At 39.9% G+C, this 25,207-nt stretch overlaps 1 protein-coding gene across 3 annotated transcripts in view; it reads right to left on the bottom strand.

The window, feature by feature from the left end:
- TOM1L1 (target of myb1 like 1 membrane trafficking protein) overlaps nt 1-25,207 on the bottom strand; it is a 1,502,644-nt gene that overhangs the window by 20,976 nt on the left and 1,456,461 nt on the right. For all 3 annotated transcript variants that reach the window (XM_044090473.1, XM_044090474.1, XM_044090475.1), the window contains one exon: nt 10,011-10,096. In XM_044090473.1, the coding sequence (XP_043946408.1) occupies nt 10,030-10,096 (67 nt within the window). In that variant the 3' untranslated portion in view covers nt 10,011-10,029. The remainder of the gene's footprint in view (nt 1-10,010; nt 10,097-25,207) is intronic.

The raw sequence follows: 25,207 nt of genomic DNA on the forward strand, positions 1-25,207 counted from the left end.
CAGAACTTCTATTGGCCTGGAATTTCCAGAGATGTAACAGGGTACTGCAGGACCTTTGAGCAATGCCAAAAGGTAGGCAAGGCAGGAGACAAGGTGAGAGCTCCTTTGATGTCTTTGCCTGTGATTGCGGAGCCATTTCACAGGATAGCTATGGATATTGTGGGTCCTCAGAGTACCCCAAGGTCCACAGGGAAAACGTATATCCTGGTGGTAGTGGATTATGCTACATGATACCCTGAGGCAGTGGCTTTGTTCTCCATTGAGGCAGAGAAGGTGGTAAATGTTTTGTTAGAGATTTTCAGCAGGGTAAGTTTCCCAAAAGAAATATTGACTGACAGAGGTGCCAATTTCATGTCAGACCTGCTGACTTGTCTGTGGAAGTCCTGTGGGGAGAAGCACATGAAGACCACCCCCTACCACCCCCAGACTAATGGTCTTGTTGACAGGTTAAACTCTACAATCAAGTCCATGCTACAGGCATTTGCAGATCAGTTTAAGAGGGAGTGGGACAAATATTTGCCCCATCTGTTATTTGCTTAAAGAGAGGTTCCCCAGGAATCCACAGGTTTTTCACCCTTTGAGTTGCTGTATGGGCATAGGGTGAGGGGACTTCTAGATTTAATTTGAGATGAGTGGGAAGAAGGGGCACAGCTGGAGAACCTGTGCCAGCCTTCCCCAGGAGTGTCTGTGTGGTTGTATAAACTCTTCTCAAAGTGTGTGTGTGTGTGTGTGTGTGCGTGCGTGTGTGTGTGTGTGTGTGTCAGCTACTTGGGCAGGGACACAAAGCACTGGGTGGACAGAGAGGGTGATGGAGGTTTTAGCTTGCCCACTAGTCTGGGATCTGGACCCTATAGCTGTGCCAGTTGGGAGTCTTATTGGGGACCTTGAGAGCAAGGGAGTGACCAGCCCTGGACTGACTGTGATCTCTGTGTGCTCTTAAGGGAAATTGCACTTTACTGTGCGTTATCCTTTTCTCCTATATGAGACACCCCTCACTGGTGTTAATGGTGAGGATTGAGGCTCCTTGATTGCTGGGCCAGGACACGGGCGTCACAGTCACCTTTTTTCACACAAACACAGTAAAATTTACTTTACAACACTTTGACATCCCAAAAATTAGAATGAACACAACTTCTCCACAGAAACAAAATAATGTTCAATTACTTTAAACAACTTTTAAACTGACAGGAAAACAGTGTTCTCTCATTTAAAAGTACAATACAGTCATATGACAGTCTATTAAAACACAAACACCTAACTTAAAAATGGCATTCCTGAACAGGAAAATATTAATAAATACTTTTTTTTTTTAAATGCAAGTTTTTTTTCCCCCAAAGGGAACTTCTCTACCCAGCAATGGAATAGCAGAAGCCAACCATCTGATCTGAGGAGTGTACTCTTCAGTAGCAGGAGAGCTCTGAAGGGCTTCTTGGCCAAACTTGTCCTTGTAGTCAGCACAGCTTGAGTTGACTGATGATTTAGGTGCAAGAAAGTGCCCTAAAACTTTGGAAGCTGGCCAGCTGTTATATCCTTGGCAGGATATAACCAATAAGACTACAGCAACACAGTTCAACATGTTGACCCCCCACTTCAAAACAGCTACCAGGTGAAAGAGCATTAATCAAGTTAGGGCTTTCCATGTGGAATTAGATACTAGCATGGGTTAGGACTATCCACTTTTAAGAGTAAATTAAAAGAACACCTAACCAATGAAGCTACATGTACATACTTTCAGGATAATAGTTAGAAAATCACAGTCAGTTTTGGTTACAAACAGTCAAGGATTCCAATCATTTCTTTTATTTTATGTTGATTATTTGACTGAATATTAGAGAACTCCTTAACATTAAAATTTTGTACTTTATTCATCCTTGAAAAATATGCACAGATTTTGCTGCAACTGTTATTGTATAATGTTAACACTTTATGTACTACAATGAATGTCACTGGTATCACAGAAATTTTATGTATTCTTTTCTGATACTGCTCCAAAGGGGCCAAGCCATGGCTGAGAAAAGTCTGTTGACCAGCCCATCTATCCAGTTATTAAACTCAAAATAAAATAAATGAGTAAGCAAATAAAGTAAAATGTATCCCTCTGCTTTTCATTCTTAACATCAAGCTGCTGCCTTCTAGCTCTGGACTTGGCCACCTCCCTCCCCCGGACAGTGATGCAAGCTTCTCCAAGGAGCAGATTAGCAGGTCTGTATTTTCACAGTTTAACCTTTTATTCTGTTTGTGGTTCAAGAAACTACTTTCACTTATTTTTTTTTTTCATTTTAATTCATCTACCAAATGCAGTTCTGTGCTTCCTTCACAGTCTTCCTTTTTGCCTCAGCTACTACACCCTTTCAGAAAATTTTTTGATTGACTGTCTTGCTGCGAATCTTCTGTGCTAAGTGCCTTTCCCCACTGCATTTTGTAATGGATTATGTCCTTCTATACTTATGTTGCAGTATTCTAGTTGTGGGATTACCTGCCCTCAGGCGACTCATATGTCGGGTCCTATACAAAAGCTGCAGCTTGGCTGTTGCAGCATGCATGGGACATCAGATGTAAGGCCATAAACCAGGGGCCTTAAATGTGACGTCTGCATGCACAATCCTCAGAACTTTTCAGCCGCAGATGATCTACGCATTGTACGATCGCTCCTTCTCAGACATCACATCAATAAAGCTAAGTAACCTGTCGGGTTTCTGTTTCTTCTTGTTTAGCTGATTGTTATTGCTTAGGCTTGGTTGTTGTAGCCTTTAGCTGATGTCAGGTAAAAAGGGAAAGTGCCAATGCGGGAGCCAGATACCCCATAAAGACGCCCATGATAGGTGTGTTTTTTGCTTAGGCCGGGAGCACGACCATTCCTCCTGCTCAATTTGTCAATTGTTTGTGCCAAAGACCCTACACAGCCATTTGGCTGCTTTAATCCTCTACCTAGAAAACCAGCACCTTAAACGGTTAGCCCTAAGAATGGATCCCACATCGGAGGCTGCAGCCAAACCTTCCCGAAGAAGGCCAAGATTCCTAGGCCTTCCTCACCTGCTGCGTCACTACCAGATGCCCCACCAACTGCTGATCTAGGAGTTGAGGAGCACCCGGCAGATCCGTCAACTTCAATGATGTCCTTTGAGGAAGCCGTTGCACAGCCGACGACCAGCACGTCCTTGGAACTTATCCAGACACCAACTACCATCAATGTCGAGGGGGAGCCAGAATCTGTGGTACCTCAGACCGGGATCCAGACTTTGGAAATGTTGACCTCAAAACCTGACTCCAGGCCAGTTCCAACTTCCACCCCAGCCAAAAAGAAGCAGAAAACCAAGCATACCTCCTCCTCTGCAGAAGCCCTACCAAATTGGCAGGCCTTCACTTCCTCTCTCATGCAGGCCTTTATGGCCCTTAAGCCTTCAGCCTCAACCTCCACTACTCTGCCTTTACTCAGTCCTAGGCCTGCCTCTGCCTCTTCCCTCCCACCCATGACCTCTCAGGTTAGGGAGGAAGAGCATGATTTTTCCTTTTCTTCCTCAGAGGACTCTATTTCATATACATCCCAGAATTCTTCTCCCCAGTAGTATTATTGTCCTGATGAGGAATCTGTTGAAGGGTATTCTCTCCCTGAAAATATTACCTTTGGTGAGACCATCACCAAGACGAAACAGTACTTCACATGGGATACTTCACAAATGACTGATACCCAAAAGAGGTACTTTGAGCTGCTTCAAGCAGAATCTCCCTCCCCTTCTGCTGTCCTTCTGGTTCTACCCGCTTACTTGGATGCCTTTAATTCAGCTTCTAAGGCCCCAGACTCCCAGCCACCTGCCCCTAAGTGCCCTGACCGATTCTATAAAGTGCCAGAGGAGCAAAAAGTCTAAGTTAAACCACCCTTGCCGGACCCAGCTGTGATTGCCACCACCCCTGATAAACAGTCTAGACTCCTTCCTTCCCCCTCCATCCTACCCATGGATAAAGATAGCAAATCTATGGATAGCATGGGAAAGAATGTATACACATCTTCCACTTTGGCTTTCAGAGACATTAATTATCAGAGCCACATGACTAAGTATGCTCTAGACCTCGTATTGCAAGCCTCCTCCTTGCTGGCTTCTATTCCTGACAGCCCCATTAAGGCTGACATTTCCTCCAAACTGTCCTTTATTCAGCAAGTAGCCAGGCACTCCATTAGATGCAGTTACGATGCTGCAGAAGCATCTGCCTGCTCTGCAGCATCTGCTTCTGTCATCAGGAGATACTTCTGGCTGAGACTCCAGAATCTACCAGAAGACTTCAAGTCCAAGATCGTGGATGCCCCCTGGATCACAATTTCCTTTTTGGAAAACAATCTGCAAACCTCTTCAAGAATCTGCAGGAAAAAAGGAAAAAAAATTGCAGGACATCAAACATCTGCTCATGCCCCCCATTCCCAAATATTACAGGAACTACTCTGCTAAAACCACTTTTGTAAGGTGTAACCCTCCAAAGACAACTGCTTCCTCTTCCAGGTCTAGAAGAGGGGCTAGAAGACCTACCACATCCAGACCTACTGCACCACCTTCTCAGCCCAGACAATCCTTTCAGGACAGAGGAGGTCCCAATAATGCATGACTGCCTTGCCCACCTACCACTTTCTGCATGCCTTCCCCACTGTCTCCCCTTCTGGCAAACCATCTCCATAGGCCAATGGGTTCTATCCATTATCCAAAAAGGGTACTTCCTATTCTGGAAAGAAACCCCCCCCAGGAAAGGCATTCCATTTCCCCCCAAAAACCAAATTCATCTGCTGACACAGGTTTTGTCAGACCTGCTAAAGCTAGGCACCACAGAACCTGTTCCCTCAGGACAGGAAGGAAAAGGATTCTACGTCTCTTCCTGGTGCCCAAAAAAAAGATGGCCCCTGAAGACCCATCTTAGATCTCTCCTTTCTAAATCTCCACTTTCAGGTACCCTCCTTCAAAATGCTGTCACTTCCCACTCTGTTGCCACTTATTCCAGCCAAGGCCTTTATGGCCACCTTGAACCTAAAAGAAGCCTACCTACCCATACCCATCAGGACTTCTCACAGATAATTCCTGCGATTCTCTGGGACTTCCTCTCATTTCCAATTTACTGCTTTGCCCTTTGGTTTATCCACTGCCCCGTGAGTGTTTACAAAGTGCCTAGCCCCAGCCATTGCCTTCTGCAGAACTCAGGGAATCCAGATTTACCCATATATGGATGACATCCTAATACTAGCAGAGTCCAAAGATACCCTCTCAAGGCATTTGCACTTCACCATGTCCCTTCTGCAAAATCTAGAGTTCATCATCAACCTCCCAAAGTCTCCTTGAACCCAAACCAGGACAAGATTTTCCTATGCTGCAAAATCAGAACAGACAAAATGAAGGCCTTTCTCCCACAGGACAAGGTTCTATCCCTGACTTCCCACTTCAAGGAAATCCTACACTCCCAGAAGATGATGGCAAGGCAATGTCTTTGTCTCCGAGGCTTTATGGTAGCAACCATCCCCATGCTACCACTGACCAGAATGCAAATGCACATGTTACAGTGGTACCTCAAAAATATTTGGTCCCAACACCTGCATCATTTAGAATAGGTTATTCCCATCCTTCCCTGTCTAAGGACAGAAATCAGCTGGTGGATCCAGCAAGTCCAACTAAACCTGGGACTTCCACTTCTCCCACCACTCCAACCCAAACAATGCATACAGATGCCTTAGATTCAGGTTGGGGGTCGACACTGGCATCCTACAGGGTTTAAGAAAAGTGGCATCCTTCTCTACAGGCCAAGCACATCAATGTCATGGAAATGACAGCAGTCTTCCTAGCTCTAAAGACCATTACCCCCCTTCTTGTACCGGGGTGCTTCTGATAGTAACTGACAATACCACTGTTATGTGGTACCTCAACAAACAGGAAGGAACAAAGGCCTATCAGCTGTGCAGACTGACCATGCGGATGCTGGACCTAGCCTCTCGCCACAACTTGGTCCTGCAGGAGAGCTACATCCCCTCACAGGACAACAAGCAAGCAGATCTCGTAAGCAGGATCTCCTCTCCACAGCACGAATGGATGCTGGACAGTCACAGACAGTGGTGGGGTACTCCACAAATAGACCTGTTTGCCTCCCCCCAGAACAGGTAGCTGCAGACCATCTGCTCAAAGACCTACTCCCCTTTATGCCCCCTCCCTTCCCAATGATTCAGAAAGTCCTCCTGAAAATCAAGAAGGACAAACCAAAAATCTTGTTAGTGACTCCCTACTGGCCAAGGCAGTACTGGTTCCCCCTACTTCACAATTTAGCCAAAGGCAATATCTACAAGTTACCCTACAAGGTGGACCTACTGACACAAGACAAAGGAACTCTCCTCCACCCACACTTGTAGATGTTATCCCTGACTCTGTGGGTGATAAACTTTTGATCCCCTTCAGACACCACTACTCAGAGGATGTGCTTTCAGTCCTGAGGGAGGCAAGGAAACCTACCACCAGAAAATCTTACCTAGCTAAATGGGAAAGATTTACAAAGTGGTGTCTGGACAAGGGAAGGGACCCTTGCTCTGCCTTTTGCCCCCTAGTTCTTGCTTATGTATGTCAATCGATTAAAAGCAGACTTTCCTATTCTTCAGCGAACGTACACCTTTCTGCTATATCAGCCTGCTTGCCCCTTGATCCCCTCTTGCTAGCTAAGCTCGACGTTAAGCTCTTCCTTAAAGGGGACTTACATATGAGACCACCAAAGAAACCTATCCCTCCACCCTGGGACCTTAACTACATCCTGGAAAAACTTACCCAGCACCCTTTCAAACTGGCTGGGACATATTTCCCTACAGATGTGTACATGGAAAACTGTCCTTCTAGTGGCTATCACTTCAGCCAGAAGGGTGCCAGAGTTGCAGGCCTTAATGGCCTGCCCCCCTATACATCACCTTCCACAAAGACAGAGTCACCCTGCGAACTAAACCCCCCTTTATGCCCAAGGTGGTCAATGACTAGTCTCCAAATCAATCTATCCATCTACCCACTTTCTTTCCCTCTCCCACTAATGAAGGGGAGAGGATACTGCACTTCTCGGATGTGTACAGGCAACTAAGATTCTACCTGGACAAAACCAAACCCATTAGGAAATCTAAGCAACTTTTTGTCTCTTTCCACCCCAGAGCCTTGGGCAAGGCAGTCTCCAAACAAACCATCGCATGCTGGATCAGGAAAACCATTTGTCTCTGCTACTCCCACCATGGAAAAAAAAAAAAACAGTGGGAGTAAAGGCCCATTCCACTACGGCAGTGGCCATTTCCAAGGCTTTCATAAAAGGTAAGGACACGGCATCCATTATGGAAGCAGACACATGATCCACCAGCCACACTTTCACCAAACATTACAAACTTGACCAAGTCTCCAGAGCATGGCAATCCTGCAGGGCTTTGTGGAATCCTCTTCAACATCCACCACTCTGTCATCCATCTAAGCTGCAGTACTCTTCCACAACTAGAATACTGCAACATAGGAATAAACGGACATAGAATATGTGTGTAAAATCTTACCATAACCATAGATGTCCTTCTCTTCCATGTTGCAGTATTTCTTCCCACCCACCATTACCCCCTCTTCATTCGCCTTTATTTGCAGCTAATACCTGGACCTATCTATGCTAATGACGGACACCAAGGTCACACACCTGTCCCCACTGGCATTCCTCCTTCTGGGCCTTCTTCTCTACCTGCTGGTCTTCAAGTTCTGAGGATTGTGCGTGCAGACATCACATTTAAGGCATCTGGTTTATGGCCTTACATCTAACGTCCCACTCACGCTGCAACAGCCAAGTTGAAGCTTTTGTATAGGCACTAACGTACGAGTCGCCTGAGGTCAGGAAATCCCACAACTAGAATACTGCGACATGGAAGAGACAGGCATCTATGGTTATGGTAAGATTTTACACAACTATTCTATTTCACTGTTACTGCCTGGGCAACTACAAATTAAGTTTTCTAAGTATTGAATTTTTGTCTTCATCATAATATAGCTGTAATCAAGCAGTCATACACATCATTCACATTTGTAAACCAAGTAAGCTGAAAAAACAGGAAGTGTTTGTCTTGATGCACAGACAAAAAGAGAAAATCCACAGTCAAAATGCAGGAAACAACTCAGAGGTGACCTGCAGGAATGAAAACCTCTATAACTGCATGATTAGGATCATCCTGTGTTATATTTACATGGTTTACTAACATAATGTCAACTAACAGGCAGTCAGATCGGAATATGGTCGACACACCTCCATGAATATCACACTGCCAAATTCCGGCATACCCGACACAAATACTAAACATCAAAACTCCCTACCACTCTGGACCCAGGAACTAGTGCTATCATGGGTCCAGAAAGAGGCAGGGTAGGACAGTTGAGAACATCGGTGTTCAACATTCCACCATTTGGGATATAGGACATTGCGTAGGTGGATTCGACCACCTGTGAGTCAACATAATGACAGTAAACCTACTTACATATGGTGCATTTCCTGTTTTACACTTACACAATGTGTAAACTCCAAAAAGCACTGTGAGAGGAGAAACAATGCACCGGACAGCTCGAAATAATCCAACGGTTTATTAAAACACAATGTTAAACGGATAACAACACAACACGTTTTTCGTCTATTACACAGACTTCATCAGACAACAAAAATTAAGTCAAGACCAATTATATATAATAACAATGAATAGCCAATTAATTCAAATCTTCCAATGAAAACATCTCATGAATATGTATTGTATCATGGCTAATTCAATAGTCAAATATAAATACCTAACTTCTACCTCTATAATGATAGAAAATTGGTACATAAACTTCATTTTTACAAAAATATATAAATAAAAACTGTTAAAAACACTTTTGGAACAAATTTAGGTAACGTGGATATATAAATATAGTGTAAAAACTCAAAAAGAAAAAATTCTCAGACAACTTTAAATTTCAAATTTCATCCAACACTCCCCTCCAGTGGCCAAAATAATAATAGCAGCAAAAGAAATCTTAAATACGCCTACATAAATTCAATATATAAATATATATAGGAAAATTGTAAATATAAATATAAAGAAATGCTAACAAGTGATAATTCATAAGTAAAATAATTTCTGCGAATAAATAATATTAATAAATATGTCTCTTAAAATACCTAAACATATAACTAAAATGTTATAACCTCTATAAAAACTACAATGAACAATGTGACCCTTTAGAATTTCCACCTCTTCGCAGGTCGGAGAGAATAAAAAATCAGAGGGAAAGGAATTTTCATCCGAATGGATGGAGGGGGAGGGACAGGAGATAGCCTGCCTTTTTGATACAGATTTTGTGTTTGAAGACACATTCTTAAATGATGTTGAGATGATTATTGATGAGAATTCTGTAATTTGTACTTGAGTTTTTACACTATATTTATATATCCACATGTGACCTAAATTTGTTCCAAAAGTGTTTTTAACAGTTTTTATTTATATATTTTTGTATAAATGAATTTTATGTACCAATTTTCTATCATTATAGAGGTAGAAGGTTAAGTATTTATATTTGACTATTGAATTAGCCATGATATAATACATATTCATGAGATGTTTTCATTGGAAGATTTGAATTAATTGGCTATTCATTGTCATTATATATAATTGGTCTTGACTTAATTTTTGTTGTCTGATGAAGTCTGTGTAATAGACGAAAAACGTGTTGTGTTGTTATCCGTTTAACATTGTGTTTTAATAAACTGTTGGATTATTTCGAGCTGTCCGGTGCATTGTTTCTCCTCTCACAGTGCTTTTTGGAATTTACTTGTTTTTGGACCTGCACTGTTCTTCCTAGCGTTTGATTACATACACAGTGTGTATTACCCTGTGTTATATTTACACACAGTGCAATGTCCTGAGTTATACTTACTTACACATGGTGTATTCTCTCATGTTATACCTACACATAGTGCATTGTCCTGTATTATACACAAAGTGTATTGTCCTGTGTTATACTTACATAAGGCAGCACTGGTGAATCAGCAACTGGTATTCATCTGACCTTCATTCTTTTGGAATATTTCTTCTAAATCTTCATAGATATTTCTAGGGGGAAAAGACCACAATTTCACAAATGTTCGATAAAGTACCTTAACCAAAAAAGAACATAAAAACAGCAAATAATGTGAATTTTCAAATCTGAAAAATGTTTCATGAGAGAAATGAGGCAATTCATTTCACTGGATTAATACTTAATTATATGACACATGAACATATAAGAACTTGCAGCAGTAGAATAATCACAGGGTTGCTTCTGTCAGACCCTCTTTTATTACTGCCACTAGTTTTGAAACTCAGAAAGATGCCAGAAATGTTTCACAGGTTCATCAGTTTATACTAAGCCAGCAGTTTGTCAAAGCATGTAAGCTTAGCTGGCAGCGCCACACAGGAACCCTCAATGGTGAATGGAGAGATGAGAAGTCAGCAAGCAAAGGGGAGTAGGGTAGCTAGGTTGCTGTCTACATTACCCGGCTTCTAGTCCCTACTCTACCCTTACTAGATACCTTACTGACATTAGTTGTACACCTACATGGTGAATTAGCCAAAAGTGAAATTAAATGCAGAAACAAGCTCAGTTAGGCGGTACCATCAGTCAGTAAAGCTTACCTGCCCCATATTACCCAAATGATAGTTCTTTTGAGCACAACTGCAGCCTCGTGGTTTGAACCCGCCGCTCCCCTACCCTACCCACAATTCCCACCCCCACTGCTACTAAACTTATACTTCACCTTAACCACTCCCACCTCTCAACTACCAATCCCTTTCACACAAACACACACCTCCCACTTACACTTTGATTTTCTATACTCAATACAACATCAAATATATAGTTACACACTTGCATTACCATGACAGCACTACAATACACTCTACTACTTACCACATCCACATCTCTTCTACTCCTGTTATACACCCTCACAGCATATAATATTTTCCTGCACTATATCACACACACTCTCACACATACTACCAATTTGCAAACACCTAGACACACATTTCTTCCTCTTGTAGCCCTAGCCCCCCCCCTCCACACAACCACTACAGACTATTATACCCTAAAAGTTCTCCCACTGCAAACTCTCACCATACAAATAGATTCACCAAACTCCTATTTAAGCTCTCCAAACTCTATCACTACCTACACAAACAACTAACTCTAGCAGGAGACATACACCCCAACCCCGGTCCCACCAGCACTCAACCCACACTACACCTTCCCAACCATACAACACTACCTCCTCCACCCCAACCAAACCTATTTATCTTGCATCAAAGATCCAAAGCATCCCTTCTCCTGGTCAACATTAATGTAAGAAGCATTGCCAAAAAACTCACAATCTACATGCTTTGCTATCCCACTACTAGATAAAGTAACAATAACTGAAACCTGGCTTAAACCCCATACTGACAGTAATGAGATCACACCCCCAGGCTACAACATCCTATGTAAAGACAGAACAAACAAAAAAGGAGGAGGCATAGCAATCTTATACAAAGATAACCTCTCACTACAGCTCCACAACTCCTCAGTCCCACACATAGATAATGCAGAGATAATTATAGCTAAATTAAACATTAACTTTAGCAAAACCCTCAACATTATAGGAGGATGCATACCACCTGGTAACAACATTTCTAGTGTTGAAAACCTACTACACTGGTGCTCCAATCACCTCCCCCAAGAAACCATTATCATGGGAGACTTCGATATTAACTGGCTCCAATGCTCCTCACAAAGCCCAACTATTCACATGAACCTTTACGGGTTCACCCAAACCATCACAACTCCCACTAGAACTGACAATGTCACCAAACGGATGTCCTTACTATATTGGATTCTAGTAAACACACCCCACCTTGCATCTTACTCTGGCCATCTTCCTAATAACCTAAGTGACCACAGTCCAACTTTCCTCCTTCGTTATCGTATCCACCCAGTACAACAAACCATCTAATGCACAATCAGGAATAAAAAATATTTTAATCCTGACAACTTCATCACTGCCCTACAAAACTGCTACTGGGAACACCTCAAACATCTAACCCTAGATGAAGCAGTACTATCTCTTCAACAAGACCTTTCTTGATATTCTCAACACCCAAGCACCACCAAGACAAGTTAGAGTCAAAGCCAACTACTCCCCCTGGTTAACCAAAGAAACCAGATCTCTACTGAAAGACAGAGATAAAGCCTGGTCACTGTACCATAAAAACAAATTAAACACCACCAAACAAACCTTCCTATAACTTAGAAACAAAGCCAAAAAACAAGTGAAATTAGACAAAACCAATTATTGAAACCAGCCTAATAAATACCGTCCACAGGTGCAAAACACGGCTAGTAACACTAAAAACGTAACTGAATAGTTCAAGTTCCAAGTTCAAGATATGTTAAAATCCAATGAAAAAGACTGTGGTAAAGTCCAATGAATAAAATGATTTAATAAAAGGACGTTAGCGCTTTCACCGTAATGACTTCTTCAGACATACAATGTTATAACAAATATTGTCAGTTTAAATAACGTTGCAAATCAGCCTATAGGGCAGAATGGACCTGACGTATTACAAAACTAACCAATGCATAAGTCTAACAAATCAACACATAAAAACATATTAATCAAGTGTGTGAAAAAATACAGCGGCATAAAAATACAGTCAATGTAAACCATTAATATACAAAATTCATTGATAAAGAATTAATTAATGAAAATTCATTAATAAAAAATTAATTAATAAAATTTTTTTATGAATTACATTACAATGGCAAATCAGAAATTGCCACATATCATATAAAAGAAATCATATCTAAATAATTCACATTAAGAGGCTGATAAATAAACTATACTATATTACTTCTTATTAACATGCAACCTCCTTTTCCGTAAAATGGGTCTGAGTGGAATGTTATCATTCAACCCAGGTACCTTGTCCGCCCTAAAGCTAACAATCCATCTAACTTCAATTTCCTCAGTATACGTCCTTATGTCACCTCCTCGTATATTCTGTTGAATTGACTGTATAACAGAGAACAAAAAGGTGTGTGTGGAACCTGCTATTTTATGATGTTTAGCTAACGCATTAATCTCAGATCCTATATGTATATGATATATGTGTTCCCTCACACGCTCCAGTAACTGTCTGTTTGTCTTACCTACATAAAATGCATCGCAAGAGACACACCTAGCAAGATAAACCAGATTCTCACTTAGACAATTGGTACCTGTGTGAAAACTAAATTCCCTTCTTGTACTAGGATGTATAAAGGTGTCCCTAGTGTCAATGTACTTACACTGACCACAATGTTGACAGGGCCTAGTGTTAATTTGGTCATGTGCAGAACTAGAGGAGGTCATATTCAAGGGACAATGACATAAACGTTGTTTCAAATTTCTCTTATTTTTGTATCTAAAACTGGGTCTAGGACCAACAATCCCACCTACATGTTCGTCTAATAATAAAATATCCCAGTGCTGTTCAATGACATTCTTAATCTCAAATGCATCTGATGTATAAAACAAAGGTAACCTATTATTTCTATTGGGCATTGGTATTTCTTCCAACATGCTCCTATCAAAGAAATAAGGACTAGCCCTAGAAGTCCTCAATGTATCAACTTCAATCACTGCTCTATCTATATCAGAGCAACTATATTTACGATCTAAGAATCTATCTTTTAAATTTGCCAATTCTTGTAAATATCCCTCTTTACTAGGATTAAGTCTTGAAGCACGCATCACTTGCCCTTTAATAATATTGTTGAAAACAAAACGTGGATGCATGCTACTACGATGTAACAGGGTATTCCTGTAGCATGGTTTCCTATTGACGGCAGTATTAAGTAGGCCATTACCAAGCCTCTCAATATGCACATCCAAAAACGAAATACAGTGTTTAGAATAACTAACCGTGAAGCTAAGAAAACTAGTTAAGGAATTAACAGTAGAAACAAAATCCAAGAGACTAGATTCATCACCAATTATTACCCAAGTATCCAAAATAAGCACCAAAAACATCCACAAAAGATCTGGGCTGCAGTTAAAAACCTATTACAACCAAGTAATATTGCTACTCCTACTCCAAAAACAACTTCTAGTACTGATAGCATAGCTACCCAATTCAACAACTTCTTCATTGAAACCATTCGAAACTTAGCCAACAAACTAACATAAATACTTCCCCAGAATCAAACAATGCTTCACCCCCACAAGATACCTCCACCCAATTTAAACTACATCCAGTATCCACCAACTATATCAAAAAGCACCTGAAAAAACTAAAACCTACATTAGCTGCTGACAACCTTCCAACTGACTATCTTAAAATTGCAGCAGATGCCATCTCCTATCCTATAGCAATACTCATTAACAAATCTTTAGCCGAATCACATGTACCATCTATCTGGAAATTATCAAACATAACACCCCTTCACAAAGGGGGGACCTCTTACGAACTTACTAACTACTGTCCCATTGCCATTTTCTCTCCCCTATCCAAGATCCTAGAAAGAATAGTACACACACAGCTCATGAAATACCTCATTTCACATAACCTACTATCGAGTACCCAGCACAGCTTTCATCCAGCACATAGCACTACAACTGCCTTACTAACCTTTACCAACAAAGTTAACCAACTTAGAAATAACTCCCTATTTGTATCAGCCTTATTCCTAGACCTGTCAAAAGCATTTGATATGGTCAACCACAACAAACTCATTAAAAATCCTTTCCTCCCTAAACATTAATATCACAACTCTTAACTGCTTCCAAAGCTACCTAGCAGATAGGCAACAAGCGGTTCGATGGCAACAAACCCTCTCCCACACCCTCCCAGTCACACTCAGGGTCCCACAAGGCTCCATTCTTGGACCTCTCATATTCTCACTCTTTACCAACCACCTACATACTGCCACCCCCAAAGTCAGCCTAACTCAATATGCTGATGATTCAACCCAGATCTGTGCAGCCCCATCGCTTACAACCCTCCAAACCCTTACCCAAGACACTTTTCTCTCAGTAGAAAAATGGCTAACCAACTCGCATCTGATACTTAATCCCAACAAAACTAACCTCCTAATCTTTTATCCCACTAGAACTGCAACCTCCCCCCCCCCAACCTTCAGCATTTACTCTAAAAATAAAACCAATATTACTCCAACTACCCACACCAAACTACTGGGGATAGTAATTGACAACAATCTAAAATTCGACCTCCATATAGACCAAACCATCAAAAAAGTCCACAAGAAACTAGGCCTCCTGTACAGGAATGCCCAGTTTCTAACACCTTCTACAAGAATCACCATAGCCACAACACATCTGCTATCTACACTCCTATACTCATCCCCCATCCTCATCAACTTATGTAAATCAGACCTTAACAAATTAGAAGCCTGCTATAATAAAATATCCAAATTTGCCACAAAATCACCATACAGATCACATCACTGCCAATCCCTAAAACAGCTCGATTGGCTTGAACTCCCACATCTCCTACACGTTAACCAGCTAAGCCTAGCTCACCAAATTCTACACCACCCAACCAAAACCCCACCCCTCAGCCATCTAATTCAGCCATACTCTGCTCCTAGACCTCTACGCTCTGATAATAAATACTTACTACAAGTTACTAGAGCAAGGAACTCAGCTGGTAAAGACCTTTTCTCCAACTATACTGCTAAACTATGGAACACCCTGCCAACTACTCTTACCTCAAGTTCCCCACCAAAACAATTCAAATCAATCCTGAAAACTCACCTATCAAAATCCTGGCTCTGCCCCCGGCATTCCACCAGGTTAAACATCACCTAAACTCCATTCTCACTTTCTTTACCCTTGTATAACCTAACATGGCCACTCTCTAAACTAACATCAAACACTGTACCTCCACAAAAAGAATAATGTACACTCTTTTTGTATGTATTATATTGTATATGCTACTTGTGTGCTTTACGACTACTGTAATCACAACAAAAACTCCTATTGCTATAACTCATATTCACTTACTTTTTCAATTGTTGATTTTCAATGAATAATTTCTCTGAATGGCTATTTAAGTATAAGTCAATCTATATACCAAAGTATATTAGCCTGTTGTGCTGATTTTGTAATTATCATTGTATGACTTGGAGCATTTCTCCCCGGGCCTCCACTGATATATATATATATATATATATATATATATATATACACACACACACACACACATATATATATATATATATATATACATATACATATATATATATATATATATATATATATATATATATATATATATATATATATATATATAAAGAGAGAGAGAGATACACACACACACACACACATATATATATAAATATATATATATAAATATATATATATATATATAAATATATATATATATATATATATATATATATATATATATATATATATAGTACTTGCGTATTATCGCAACCACATTTTCGCGGTTGCGAAATTTGTATCTTGAAATCAAAACAAGTGTAGGAAACACTAAGGTTTTATTCAAAGTTGTTATTGCTGAAGAATAAGTTTACATTACCTTAAGGAAGAGAAAAAAATTGAAAAACTCCTCTTTCTATTTTGCACACTTGATTCGTCATGGCTGCTCTGTTACTGACGAACGGATTATTTTCATTCTGTGAAAGGAATCCTTCTGAGAAGGAACACACAGATACAGGAATGATGGTTATTTATGTTTTCACAGTTTGTAAACATACTTCAAAATAAACATTTCAGTGATAAAGTTGCAGTAAGTAATGCGGACAGGCAGTTGTCTGAAATTGCAGTCAGGAGTTCTCCAAACAGTGTTTTTGCCGGTCAAGCTGGGTTTCTTACGACATGCTGTCAGTCTGCTGCATACCTAAAAAGCGTCACTAAGTTTCCCCATTGCATGACCTTTTTAAAACATTTAATGGCCAGATTTCACTATCGGGAAGCAGCCAGCATTACAGCGAAAATGTGGTTGCGATAATACACAAGTACATACATATATATATATATATATATATATATGTGTGTGTGTGTATCTCTCTCTCTCTCTCTCTAACTATATATATATATATATATTTATATAGAGAGAGATACACACACACACACACACACACACACACACACACACACACACACACATATATCATGGACAGAAGTTATAAAAATAAAAAAAGATAGCTGGGTTCACAAGACCCAGGATAAAAAAGTGCCCAATCCTGGTAGGCACACTAGTGTCAGGACTGGAAAAAATGACAGTGTAGAATTCTCAAAATATGGAAACATTTCTACAGTGGGGCTAGGCCAGGTCCAGGGGGAGAATGGGCCCCCTGATGTAGAAGTTAGTAACAGTCCACAAAAACTGATAGGCCATAAAGGCAACAGAGTGGACTACTGAGGATAAGAAAGAAATTATGTATTGTTACTATTATGTAAAAAGCCCAGAATTTCCAGACAGAAGATATACACAAAGATTGAGAGAGAAATTAGAGGAAAGGAAAATACTTCCACAAGAAAAACTGTCAGAAGCTTCAAATAAAAATGTTTGTTCATTAATACAACAGATTTATGATAAACATTATATAGATGAAGAAATCTTGGTCCATTTGGAAAAAGAAGCAACTGAGGAAGTGTGAAAATATAAAGAACAAAATCTAGAGACTTTTAGGATCATAGAATCATACAATCATAGGAAGTTACTAGGCTAATGGCCCAAGGCCTCTTACAAGACTAACCAAATTTACCCTTGTAATTAGGGTCAGCAGCTACTGCCCTTGTCCATGAGGGACACAGGAGGAACCCCAGGGGTGAATTTATGGTTACCCATCTAATCATCCAGACTGCATTTGAAGTGGGTCAGAGAGGTGCTCTGTTTGACATGAAATGGGAGTCTATTCCAGAGGCACTGTAACCTCTGGAAGACAAATATGTCTCTCCAGCTGGTTCTATTGATGTCACATACCAGGTTTAGTCCTTAGAGGGAGTAACTTTGCGCCATCTGACTTGCAGATGTGCAGCATTTCCAATAAAGCAGGGTCAGAGATCACCTTATATCCGAAGCAAAGTTTGTATGAAACAGAATAAAGTGACAGTGGTTTCAGCTGATTTCCCTATTTTGACTGTATGGGTTCTCTCAGTGAGCCAGATCACAACCCACCTTACAATATAAGGGTTGATATCTAGCTGGGAGAGGATGTGAATGATGCCTGAGTGATGGATAGTGTCAAATGCCTTGGCTAGGTCTAGGTAGGCTGTACACACAGATTTCCTCTCATCCAGGGCCCTAGTAACTGTCTCGAAGAAGTCCACCAGGATTAACAGGCATGATCTCCCCTTGACAAATGCAAACTGGGTAGGCTATAGTATTTGCAGATTACCTATATCTTTGTTGATAAGGTCTTTGCCATTTTTACTTTCTCCAAGTCTTTTGGGTTTCTAATACCATGATGGGAATGGACCCCATTCTTAAGTCAAAGTATGATTAAAGATCATGAAATTAGTATTGTTTCACTCTTTGATGTTAGCCAAAAGTGCTCTTCCCAGCACCTGCAATGTGCCCAGTAATGACTCCTTCTGAAGTTCATACGGTGTTACATGAATTGGTAACATATCTAAATACGATTGTAAATTAATTTTTATAAGACCAGTTGATCCTACTAGTATTGGAACTATCTGGGTTTCTGTCTTCCACATGGCTCTCGTTTCTGTCTGCAGAATTTGTGAATTTTATAAATTTGTATCTCTCTGTACTCAAGACACTGTAGTCACTAGGTGTGGTGATTTCAATGATCAATGCTACTTTGGTCTTCTTTTCTTGGACCACTATATCCGGTTTTCTAGCATCTATCTTTTGAACTGTTGGTATCGGATAATCACAAGCGATATAAACGTCATCATTTTCTACGATTCTTTGTAGCTCATGTTTCCAGTGTTTTTCAGCCACTTCGATACCATAATGTTTGCACAATCTCCAGTGTAACAGTCTCGCCACATTATTATGCCTTTCAGTACACAGTCCCTCTGCCATTAGTACGTCGCAACCATCAACAAGATGTGTGACTGTTTCCAGTTCTGTTTCTCCCGCATGTTCAATGGACTTTGTAAACCAGTGTGTATGTAGCCCGCTATCTTGGGCTGCCAATATTAACCTTTCATTTCTTGATGTGAATTCACCTCTCCTTAACCATTCCTCCATTCATTCTTGATCAACATGAGGCTCTTTCAGAAGTTTTCTAAACTTGCAACTAAATTTATGTTTTTTCCACATTTCTTGCCTTCTAATCTGGTCCTTCACCTTACATTCTTTCTTTTGTTTATTTGCACATTCAGTTGCTGCTGTTTTTTTATCTATTTCTGGTTTGACTTCCATTTCTGCTTGACATTGATATGCTTCTGCTAAATTAAGCAGAGATGTCATCTTAGATTTATTCTCCTCATGTTTCAAAACTTTCACTACATTTGGATCTTGTGAGGTCAGTAGATATGTGTGGAGCCCCATGATTGCCGATGTATACATGTAATCAATTTCAAGGAGACCCATTCTGCCTTCGAAATGGGGAATATATAATCTTGGTATACACTGATTTTTATAAATCATTTGGTGAGCATGAAGCATCCTTCTTGTTTTAATATCCAGTCTATCCAACACTTTTTAGGGCCAGTCAATCACTCCAAATATAAAGGACAGGAAGAGCAAAATGATTTATAGCTTGGATCTTATGCCTAGATGTTAATGCTGTTTTCAGGATTAATTTAAGTCTTCTAAAGTACTCCTTATTGAGTTTTATTTGCATTTGTTCATGTTTTATTGCTGATCCTTCATCAATTCCCAAGTATTTATACACTCCCTCTTGCGCAAGTTCTTTTATATTGCATTCTTGCCCCAAACTGATGTTTTCCTGGTGCTGCAGTTTTCCTTTTTTAAAGGTTGCTTTTGCACATTTATTAAGACCAAATGACATTCCAGTATCATCTGGAAAAGTTTTGACAACCTGAAGCTGTGCTTTCAGTTCCTCATCTGATGAGCTAGACAGTTTTAAGTCATCAACAAAGAGAAGATGAGAAGTCATTAGGCTTTGTTGTTTTCTAGGAGCCGGATTGCAGATATGGCCTAAGCTGTTAAGTAATCAGCTTCATGGGTTAAGGGCAAGGCAAAATAGCAACGGTGACAAAGAATCACCCTGGAATATCCCCCTTTGAATTTTTATCCCTCGGATAATAATCTATCCTTTATCATGGTTTAATTGCAAAGTGGTCCGCCACTGTTTCATAGTTACTGTAATGTGGTCAATCAGTGTAGGGTGTATCTTATACGGTTTTAAACACTCTTTTATCCATGAATGTGGGATACTATCAATGCTTTTTTGTAGTCAATCCATGTCATACTTAGAGTCTTCCCCTTCTTACAGTTCTCCACTATAACTTTGTTTAACTTCAAATGATGCTTTGTTCCATATGACTTTCTTTTATTGCCTTTTTGTTCTACTGCCATAATTGAGTTTTATTCTAAATGACTATAAACTCTGTCGGCATCAATTCCCGTGTATAGTTTATATGTCGTTTGAAGACAAGTTATTGGTCTATAAGTTTTAGGGTAGCTTGCAGGTTCACTCTTAAGTATGACCATTGTTTTTCCTGTTGTTAACCAGTGCGGTGTGTGGTTTGGGGTGCACATATAAATAGTTCTTACTCATGGCTAAATCCTTGTACAAATAAGTTAATACTTTAAGCTAAAAGTTAGGTACTAAATCTGGGCCTGGGGTTTTCCAGTTATTGGCTTTTCTCAACTTTGTTTCAATCTCTCTGGCTGTTATTTCATCCCATTTCATATCCTGTACCTTTAAACTTCTTATTCTTTCTTTTACGTCTTCTATCCATTTAGCATCTTTGTTATGTTCCACAGGATCTTCACAGATACTTCTCCAAAATGTATCTACTTCCTCTTTTTTTGGCGGTCTTTCAATTCCTTTTACCTTATTTCCCAAGTCTCTATAAAACTTTTTTGGGTCATCAATACATTGCTTATTATTTTGTGCTTTTCCCTTATAATTATCTTCGTATCTTCTAAGTCTTTTTGCCTGTTTTGAAATTTTTAGTTTATCTCCAATAGTGCAAAATAGATCCTAGTCTGTTCTAACACTGCGCTTTGCTTTTATCGCATCTATCTTTATTAGTATTTTTGTTGATCTATTCTCTCTTCTATAATCTTCTAACAATGACACTTCTTGTCTTAGCTGCTTTATAGTTCCATGATGGTATTCGCTTTTGCCCCCTCTTTTCCCTCGCTACCCTGTGTTCCTGTGGTAGAACTTTATCAGTTATTAATTTAGCAGCACAGTAATATATTCTGTTTACTTCTGTTATATGGCATGGATCTCTAGTGACAGTCCTACTTACTGTGTTCATTTGTTTTATCAAGCTTCTGACTTTTGGGGTTTTATTAACCTTCTGGAGTCTATTTCTCTCACTGATCTTGATATATCTGTCTTTGTCTATTAAATCAAGGAACTCTTCGATTAACTCATTTTCTTCCATACTGAGGGCATATCCCTTGTTTTCCGTTTCCTGCGGGCATTCTATAGAAAGTTCTATAGCATCTTCCTGTGGCACATTCTCTTCAATTTCACCCTGTGTCATCTGTTCTTCTGTCATATGGGAACTCACTGGCCTATCACTCCTCAACATTGACTGCATTACAGTTTCCACAGTTTCTTGTTCCTCTCCTTGCTGTCAAGCTTCAAATAAACGTTTATACTGGTTTCCTGTGGAAGGCTCCAAAATATCTTCATATGGCACCTGACCAATTGCTTCCTGTTCCACGGATTTCCCCTTAATTTGTATATCCATTGCCCTATCCTGTTGTAGTGCTTTCTGTATTCGATTTACTACATTGAATCCTTCTCTTTGCAGCTATTCCATAACCTCAATTTCTACTTCTTTGACTTCTCCATTACTAATTTCTTTTTCGACTTTTCCTCTTAGTCTTCTAATTTTTTTGTATTGTAAAGTTTTCCATATCCGGATTCTTTTCCCTATATTTTTATGCTTAGTTTTGCTTTCTCCTTTGCATAAATATTACACCATATTACATCTCTTTTCCTTTCCCCTGTCCATATTTCTTCTTCACATGTCTCCTGAGCTTCTTGTTTTTCCTTATTTTGGGGACTCACTCCATCATGCTGTGATGTAGTCTGTTTTAGACCTTCTACATTAAATCCTTCACTTCGCAGGCACTCCATAACTTCAACCTCTATTTCTTTAACTTCTGCTTTACTAATCGTCTTTTCTACATTACATCTTTGTGCTATTAATTTTTTTATTGTGAAATGTTCCATATCTGGATGCCTTTGCCTGTAATTCTCTTTGAATATCTTTGAGACTGCCTTCTCTATACGAGTTAACATGGCTTTCTCCTTTACATAAATATTGCACCATATCAAATCTCTCTTTCTTTCCATGTCCATATTTCTTTTTTATATTTTTCAAATATCTCTAGGTTTTGTTGTTTATATTTTCTCACTTCCTCAGATGCTTCTTTTTCCAAAGAGATCAAAATTTCTTGATCTATACACTGTTTTTCAAAACTCTGTTGTGTTAATGAACACAAATTTTTATTTGAAGCTTCTGACAGTTTTTCCTGAGGAAGTATTTTTCTTTCCTCTAATTTCTTTCTTAAATGTTTTGTATATCTTGTGTCTGGAAATTCTGGGCTTCTTACATAATAGTAACAATACATAATTTCTTTCTTATTCTCAATAGTCCACTCTATCATCTTTATGGCTCTTCTTTGACCAATCAATTTTTGTCGTTTTTGTGTACTGCTACTTCCTTCTACAACAGGGGGGGCATCCTCCTCCTGAGCATGACCTGTCCCCATTGTGGGAATGTTTCCATATTTTGATGATTCTACACTGTCATTTTTTCCAGTTTTGGCACCAGTGCACCTACCAGGATTGGGCACTTTTTTATCCTGGGTCTTGTGCACCCAACTATCTTTTTTACTGTTGATTTACTTCTGTCCATGATATATGCTATATAAATACAGTCTATACATCAGTGTTGCTTTGGTGAGAATTTGACTTGAGGATGAATTCAATTTCAGCACTACTACCCTCCTTTGCTTGCTGACTTTTCATCTCTCCATCAGGACCCCATGATCTCCCCTTGACAAATCCAAACTGGGTAGGATATAGTGTTTGGAGATTACCTATATCTTTGTTGATAAGGTCCAAGATGATTCTTTCCATGGCCTTTCAGATAAGGCTAATCAGGCTAATAGGTCTGTAGTTCCCGGACTCAGTTGAAACACGTCCTTTGTGTAAAGAGACAGCAGTGGCTGTTTTCCATTCATCTGGGACAAAGCCAGTGCTTAGACTGTGACTGAAAAGAGTACACAATGGTGATGCTAATTCTTGTTTGAGCCCATGTAGGATGCAACCTGGAAAGTTATCATGTCCCATTGATGTTGTGTTTTTGGCCTTGGATAGGGTGTTTATGACCTGCTCTTTACAGATACAAGGTAGGGGACAGGTGGTAGGGATGTGATGAGGTACGTGTGATGAGGAGAGGGGAGTGAAGTTTTCACCAAACCTGTCAGCTAACAGGTTAGCTATGCCCATCGGCTCAGTATATGTGTTAACATTAACTACCAGTTCAGTGCAAATCTGGGCTTTACCTTTTAGGTTACAGACATAACTAAAGAACACCTTATGGTTGTCCATTGTTGAGGAAGTAAACTTGGATTCAAAGTTTGCCTTGGGGGACTTCAAAAGAAATCTTATTTGCTTATTTAAGCTGAGGAGGGAGTGTCTCCAGTTTAAAGCCTATTCCTTCTTACTCTTAGACAGCAGTTTCTTCCTTTATTGTAAAGCCTTTTAATGCTGGTTGTCCACCAAGCAGGTTTGCTTTTCCTTGAAGAGCTTGTTTTGGTCCTAACAGGTACTGCCGAGTCAATGCAGTTATACAGGTGCTTGCATAAGGCATTGTAGCACTCAGCAGAGTTACCGGTTCAGTTTGAGGGGGGAGTTGCAGTGAAGTTATTTATACCATCCCGTAAGAGGTTATAATCTGCTTTGGAGAAGTTTTTTGGTTTAGTTGCTGCTAGGAGGGAGTCAGGTGTGATAGTTACTTCAAATGAGATTGACTTGTGGTCAGATCTCACCAGGGATGAACTCACAGTGGGGGTGCTACACTGGTCTCTCATATTTATAAGCACCAGATACAGGATGTTGGCGCCTCTAGTGGGGGTGTCAACCAGCTGGTCCAGAGCATTGGAGTTGACAAAGTCAAGTAACCTTTGGGCAGGTGAGTTTGAACATGAGAGATTCACCCAGTCAATGCTAGGGTAGTTAAAGTCATCCAAAACCATAGTCTTTGGATGTATCTTGATAGACTCAAGTTGATCCATGGAGTGGGTTCTGTAGCTGCCAATGACTTTAATAAGTGTCCTACCAACAGTTAATGACACCTGAAGTATCTCTGGGGCATCATACTGTTTAACTAATCTGGAGGTGGATTCATATTTGATGAATATTGATACACCACCTCCTTTAGTTTTCTTGCCTTCTGTTTGGGTCTGAATGTGTGTAAGGAGGTGTAACCTGGTATGGCTGGGTGCTCTTCACAGCCTTGAACCAGGTCTCTGTGACTGCACAACTTTCTGTGTCCTCCAGGGAGAGGACTGCTTCCAGTGAGTGCAGTTTCATGTTAAGACTCCTAGCATTTAGCAGCATAACCTTGAGGTTGCTTTTGGTTGGTATTTTTACGTTGGGAGTTTTGTCCTTGTGGCAATGCCTAAAATAGGCAATATGGGGATAGCAAGAGTCTTAGCCAGTAGCTAAAATTGCAGGGATGTCAGATGAAGACATCTCTGGCAAAGCATCAAGGTCTGTCGATATGTCATCCCAAGGTGACAGATACTGGATTCCCTTAGAATGACAGCAAAAACTAAGCCAATTATTGAAGTCAATCTTTTTCTGTTTGTATTGAGGCATCAGGTATAAAAAAGAAATATGCACATGGGAAAGAAAGAGAGATCTGATCTGGTGCAATATTTATGCAAAGGAAAAAGCCAAACTTATCAACACAAAAAAGGCAGCCTCAAAGATTTTCAAAGAGAAATACAGGCAAAGGCATCCAGATATAGAAAACTTCAAAATAAAAA

Source organism: Protopterus annectens, chromosome 12.part0 (genome assembly GCF_019279795.1).
Source record: "Protopterus annectens isolate FY-2018-M chromosome 12.part0, PAN1.0, whole genome shotgun sequence".
Taxonomy (NCBI): domain Eukaryota; kingdom Metazoa; phylum Chordata; order Ceratodontiformes; family Protopteridae; genus Protopterus; species Protopterus annectens.